This window comes from Apium graveolens, chromosome 8 (genome assembly GCF_009905375.1).
Source record: "Apium graveolens cultivar Ventura chromosome 8, ASM990537v1, whole genome shotgun sequence".
Classification (NCBI taxonomy): Eukaryota; Viridiplantae; Streptophyta; class Magnoliopsida; order Apiales; family Apiaceae; genus Apium; species Apium graveolens.
Genome location: NC_133654.1, coordinates 259,197,095 through 259,203,889, shown reverse-complemented (window position 1 = coordinate 259,203,889; position 6,795 = coordinate 259,197,095). Strand labels below are relative to the sequence as shown.

General features: G+C 34.8%; 1 protein-coding gene across 1 annotated transcript; it reads right to left on the bottom strand.

The window, feature by feature from the left end:
- Positions 1–4,630: 4,630 nt before the first annotated feature.
- Positions 4,631–5,545, bottom strand: LOC141680758 (uncharacterized). Its single transcript, XM_074486891.1, has one exon. It carries the CDS (start codon positions 5,543–5,545, stop codon positions 4,631–4,633), a length of 915 nt encoding a protein of 304 aa, XP_074342992.1.
- Positions 5,546–6,795: the final 1,250 nt, after the last annotated feature.

Here is a 6,795-nt window from a genome sequence, read left to right as displayed (position 1 = left end):
TTTTGGAGGTTTTTACGATACAGTAATATCCAAAATGAATAACAAAAAACAAGCACTATAGAAGTAAAAGAGATAAAAATAGAGTCTTTCGAGGCAGAAAATATCATTTGGGTGAGCCAGTCAACCCATGATTATTTTCTAAAATTTTCTTCTCTTATTCTATAAAGGCTGAAGATTGACAAGAATGCTTAAAAAGAGTTGCACCATATCCCATCCCATTTAGCCTAATAGTCTGTAAAGTTAATAATAAATACATTACATACTTGACTTTATTTGTATTGGAATAAATGAATATATTTAAATTACAATTACACATTTTAGAGTTGGTTATTTTGGCAGGAAACTTAGTTTAACAAACTAAGTTTTGTATATAGATACGATCAGATTGTACAGTGAGACTCAATTGACTTCTTTTCTGATTAATGACTTTCATATTATAAATATACATACAACATATTATGTCTATACATTTTCTCTGGATCTTCATCTCTGATCTGCAATAATGGAACCAGATTGATTAATATTCGTGAATTCTCTCATGGTATCAGAGCAAGTCGGTAACGATCTTGCTGTTACTGTTGAAATTTCTTCCATATCGATGTATAATCGACTCAAAACCCTAATTTATATCATTTAGCTCACATTCGACCATGGGAAATTCGCCTAATGACAATGATACTATAAGAGCTAATATACCATTATTTGAGGGTCTCAGGGAGTTGTTGAGTTTCTAGATTAGGTAATTGATGTTGATAATTTTTCAATATCGATAATTTTATTAATGTCATGGGTCTTCCTAAAAATATGCAGACTGTGACAACTCGGGTCAAATCCCGAGCATTTTTCAAAATCGGGTCCCGTCCCGATTGCGAGTCTGAAATAATTAGAAGCTTGTTATCCTAATTACAACCAACTTGCATAAACAAGAAGTCCACCATAGGCCACCAAAAGATCACGATTTATTGGTGCATATAGTAGTAGTACTTTACCATATAAATTGAACAGAAGTCCCAAATCTTATTGATGTGGGATTGGGATGTTACAAGCTCCCCTACCTAAACTTTTAACATTCTCATAAGGTTTAAATGAATAGCCCATGGGAACAAGATTATACATCTCTACCCATTATGGGATAATACCGACTGGCGTCATGTCCCCACCTCAGAATCTCAATCCATTTTAAGATAATACCACCAGCCTTTGTCTTCCCACCTTCGATAACCTAACGAATCAAGATTTAGAGAGTCAGCTCTTTTACCATATGTGACAACCTCGGTCAAATCTTGAGTATTTTTCAAAACTGGGTCCAATCCTGATTCTGAGTCTGAAATAAGTCGAAGACTGCTATCACAAATGCAGCCAATTTGGGTAAACAACAAGCCCACCACAGGATCCCAGAAGATCATAATTTGTTGTTGCACATAGTAATAATACTTTGCCTTATAAACTGAACAACAAATTTTAATCTTATTGCTGTGGGACTGGGATGTTACACTTGCTAAGATGGTACAGTTTTGTTTGAAAGACGTTGGTTGTAGATGGTGAGAAAAAAATTTCTCCAAGGGCAGCAGTAGTACGGAATCATCCCCAAAGATCTCAGTCAGAGCAAATAGTACTAGAACTTTCCTTGAAGCAAATGCTAGATGCCAGTGAAGAAGAATAGTCACTCTACATTATGAACATCTCCGGATGGTTTCAGATTTTTATAATATAACAATATTTAGGGATATTTTAAAATTATTCAACTTTAATGTCACATAATAATATAAGTTATGGGCGAAATATTTTATTTACAAGAATTAAATAATTAAGGTGCATTTCTGAAAAACTATTAATGCTATTTTGTAGTTTCCAAATAAACTCTTTAGTCATGGTTTATTGTTTGATGTAACTTATGATGTTAGTGAAGGTAAAATACAGATTTAGTCAAAAATAAGGGTTTTTTAACTTTTGGAAATAATGATTATATGTAGGTATTGTTAGTAATTTAGTTAAATGAATGTTAACTTATAAATATATCTAGTTCTAGATCGTGAATATGAACGAAAACTTTATTTAGCATAATTTAATTTAATACAGGGTTATTTAGAATTTCATAACCAATTCATTTCTCTTGATAATTTTATACAACTGGTCTAACATCTGCTATGTATTATTCATCAAATTAGCGGAATACAAAATTAATTTATGCTATGTGGATTTATACTTGGTTACCACCTTAAATCACATATTGAACAATAATCGAGCCCAGTGACATCATTCATCCTGCAAGAAAGATAGTCACAAGTTCAAGGCCGGGCTTGTATCGAAGAATGGTCTAAACAAGAAAAAGGGATACGCCCAACACTCTTCCTGTAGAACAATATCAAAAACAACAAGGAAAATACCAAACATTCAACGTCTAAGAAGGACAGTCTCAAGGCCAAGAATAAAATCTGCAGCAAGTTCAAGGGCAAATATAAGAAAATTGTATTTATTTATGTTTTATATTCATTTGTTAATTTCTTAATTACCATATTATTTACGTGTTTTCACTTAGGTTTAATAAGAAAGTTTCATGACGTGGATACATAATTATGATAAACTACATTCTTCACTTGGACACATGTCCATCATAATTTTAGTAGTACATAGCATACCATAAATACTATTTTTTGACAGGGTACCATAAATACTTGTATGCTTTATTTTCACACTATATATGTCATTCATGATATTTTGTTTATTTTATTTTCACAAATAATATCATGGAAACTAGGACTTTGTTTCTTCCGCCAACAATACATTATGTTCAATGTCTAGTTTATTAATTTTAGACGAAGAACTTCAAATAAATTCTCACTGCAAGAAAAAAGTGTTATAAATAACCGAAAAAATTGGTCGCAATTTGCCCTTGTACGTTGGAAATGAGTGCAAAACTGACCCTCGAATGACCAATATAATCGGTCTTTTAAAACGGGGTTTGTTTTGACCCAATGGTTGGAAATAAAACGTAAACCGACGTTCATTGACAAAACTTTTTAATTGTTTAAAAGATTTGGATATCTTAACTTGTGACCCCAAATAACGCGGTGGAAATCCACTTCATAACTATTTCCCACTAACCGACCTATATTTTGGTTGGAAAAGGTTGGTCAGAAATGTAGAATTATTTATGACCAATTTGCGATGGTTTATAGACACAAAAAAGCTATTTATTATGGGACTGTTTGGCACGCTACTTATAAGCCACTTATGGTTTATAAGCCCTTAACAGCTTATCGACGAGTATTTGTCGACCCAACTTATAAGCTGAATTTACAACTTATAAGCTGATAAGTTGAAAGTTGGCAGTGACGTACTTTTTTCCAACTTATTTTCATTTTTTCACTTTTTTCTAAAGTTTTGATTTTAAAATATAAATTTTTAAATATTTTCTAATTTAAGATTCATGAACTAAGATAATTATATTTAATAATTATTTGTTTTAATTCATTTAAGTAAAAAAAATTCTGACTTATAAGTAAATTTATCCAAACACTTATAGAACTTATAAGTATTTATCAACTTATCACTTATTTCGCACTTAATCATTTTAAGTCATAAGTTACTTATTTTAAGATTTCCCAAACGGGCACTATATTTGATCATGTATATAACAGTAGGCCGAAAATGAATAATCAAATCTATTGTGCAAAATCGACCGATGTTGAAGCAGATGGTAGTGAATGACTTAGATTTTGGGCCCTTATGGTGAAAATGGTTGCTAAAACTTAAAATTGGTCACTTTAAAGAAAAGTATGGTAAAATCGGTTCAACAAGAAATCAACAAGGAATCAAACCACTCAATAAAATCAGGATCACAGTTTCCTAAAAAGCCGTTGTTTTTATGGATGCTAGGAGATAGACCACTCTAAGAGGAAAATTTAGCAATCAAATACATAATATGCATAATCGAATTACGGGATCCATGAGAGAAAAAGAGAATGCCATCAACAAAAAATAGGTGCGTGGGGCCTATTTCTTTGCAACGCCAATGATATTTGAAATCCTGAGGGACTTCGTTGAGGATGTTGGACAATATTTGCATACACATGGCGAAGGTATAAGGAGACATTGGATCCCCTTGGCGAATGCCCTTAGACCCTGGAAAATACCCGTGAATAACACCATTGAGATTTACAGAAAAGCGAGTAGTGCAAAGACACGCTTTGATCCACATGATAACAATATCTGGGAAATGAAGCCTAGACAAAACAACCATAATAAAGTCCCAGTTTAAAGAATCAAATGCCTTATGAAGGTCAATCTTGAGTGCACACTTAGAGGAGCATGTGTCCCTATCATAGCCACAGAATAATTCTTGAGCAAGCAATATGTTGTCAGATATAGACCTCCCCGGAATAAATGCAGATTGAGCAATATCAATGTAGAAGGGATGATTAATTTGAGCCTTGCTGCTATGATTTTGGATATGCATTTATACATAACAGTGCAAAGGGAGATAGGGCGAAAATCACTCATAATAGTGGGCGAATCTACTTTAGGATTAAGGGAGATGAATGTTGAGTTTATACCTGAGGGAAGAAACCCAGTCTCAAAAAAATTCTTTACTCAAGCACAGAAATCAGACCATGTGGTGCTCCAGGTATCAAAAAAAATTGACATTAAATCCATCAGGCCCGGGCGCCTTATTTTTCTTCAATTTCTTCAAGGTATCAAGAATAATAGCATCTGTAACTTGAGCACAAATAAAAGTAGCATGGGCCTCAGTAAGGACCTTGCAATCAACAGGCTCCAAATCAATACGAGAGTAAACAATCTCAGGCCCCAACATGTTTTTGAAGTAATTGATTGCTAAGTTAGCACACGGTAACTGGCCCTGCATCATGGTTCCCGAATCCTCAAGAGCTAGCACCTTGTTATGATTAAAGTTTGCTTTACATTGTTTGAGGAAATAAGAGTTATTTCCATCTGCAAGCCCCATCCACTTCACTCTAGATTTTTGAAGAAATAAAGATTCCTCCTCGACAAGAGCCATATTGAGCTTGATAATGAGGTCTTTTTCCAAAGTAAAAAGGGTGGGATCTCCATTATTGATTATACATATTTGGATATCCTCTAGATTAGCTCTTGCTCTCAGGACATTAGAAGATACATTTCCATGATCCCTATTAAGCTGTCTAAGAAAAACTTTGGTTTCTTTTAACGTGGAAGCAAAACGATTATAGCAAGGGCCTGAGCATTGTAAAGACCAGGCTTTTTCAATAACATCATGAAACCCTGGAATATCGGCCATGAAGTTAAAGAACTGAAAAGGTTTGTTGAGCTTTTGAAGTTGCATTGGCTCTTCAAAAAAGATGGAATTGTGGTCCATGATGCCACGAGGTTTGACAAAAACATTTCCCTCGGTAAAAGAATTGAACCAATGACCATTAGCTATCATTCTAACTAAGCGTTTTAGCACAAGATTATTTTGACGCTTGTTGGTCCAAGTAAAAATATCCCCCATTATACGCACATTATCAAGGCCACAGTTAGCAAGACAATCTTTGAATGCTTGCATTGCTGGCATCCAATGTTCCCTGCTACTAGAAATTTCACCAAGACTAGTAACACAATTGAAATCACCAAGGAGGCACCAAGGTGATGTAGTATTACTCAAAGCCAAGTAATAATCCCATAGAGGAACTCAGTCTATTGCATTATTAAAAGCATACACAAACGATACTAAAAAAGAGATGTTATTTTCTAGAAAAATAACATTACAAGTAATAACCTGGCTAGACAACGAGTGAATAGAAATATCCCACACACTGGGATTCCAACCAGCCCATACATGACCATTGTAATGATGATTATAGTTAAATAACCATTTCCAGTCCCTACGAATTTTCTTCAAAATACCCATAGCATTACCACTCTTGACTTTAGTTTCTAAAACTCCCATGAGGTTAACTTTATTAGATAGAATAAAATTTTACAATCTTTTTTATGAGAGGCTTTGTTGATACCCCTTACGTTCCAAGCTGCAAAATTCATTTCAAACGTCCAAGGCTATGGGGCTGAACAGCCAGTGCAGGACTCTTTTTTTGTGCTGAACTTTTCCTGTTTACCACCTTTGTAAACCCATCTTCATCGATTAAATCAGACTTTGGAGCTTTAAGTTCAATGACAATGTGTGCTTTTGGTGCAACAACTACTACAGGTGCAGATGTTGTGCATACTGCAGGTGCTGCGGGTGCTGCAAGTATAGTTCTCACTCGTGTAGCATCCTTGCTACGACCTCTTCTTCTTTTTTAACCTGGTGATTTTGCCGCAATATTGTCAACAATTGTGCCCTCATTATTGGTAGTGGATTCTACTACAAGAGTTCCCACTGTTTGTTCCTCCAACTGAGTCGAAGTATTTACCAAATCATTGGTGTCAATTTATTTTCCAGATTCCCTGTCAAATTCCTCTAAGTTGTCAACATTATCTGTGTTTCCTTCCTATTGCTGAACATCCTCAAGAGTCTGATCACCATCCAAAACCAGATCACAGCCCAAGAATTCACCAAAAACCACAGGGTTAATATCTTCATTGTTTACATTAGTAGTAGCACTAGGACCATCATATTATACTTGGGCTAATTTATTGGAAGGCTGAATTTTCTTTGCCAATTTTGAAGCACCCTGAGTAGTTCCCCCCGGTCTTGGTCTAGGATACGGTTCGACAACATTAGGGTTATGAGGACACCTCGAGAAGGAGTTCCCAAATGCTTTGCAGTGGCTGCAAGAGTAAGGTTACTGTGGGTAAACTATGTAAACCTTGACT

Excerpts from the sequence above, each read along its gene's own strand:
- LOC141680758 (XM_074486891.1), bottom strand. The coding sequence starts at position 5,545 with ATGCAAGCATTCAAAGATTGTCTTGCTAACTGTGGCCTTGATAATGTG.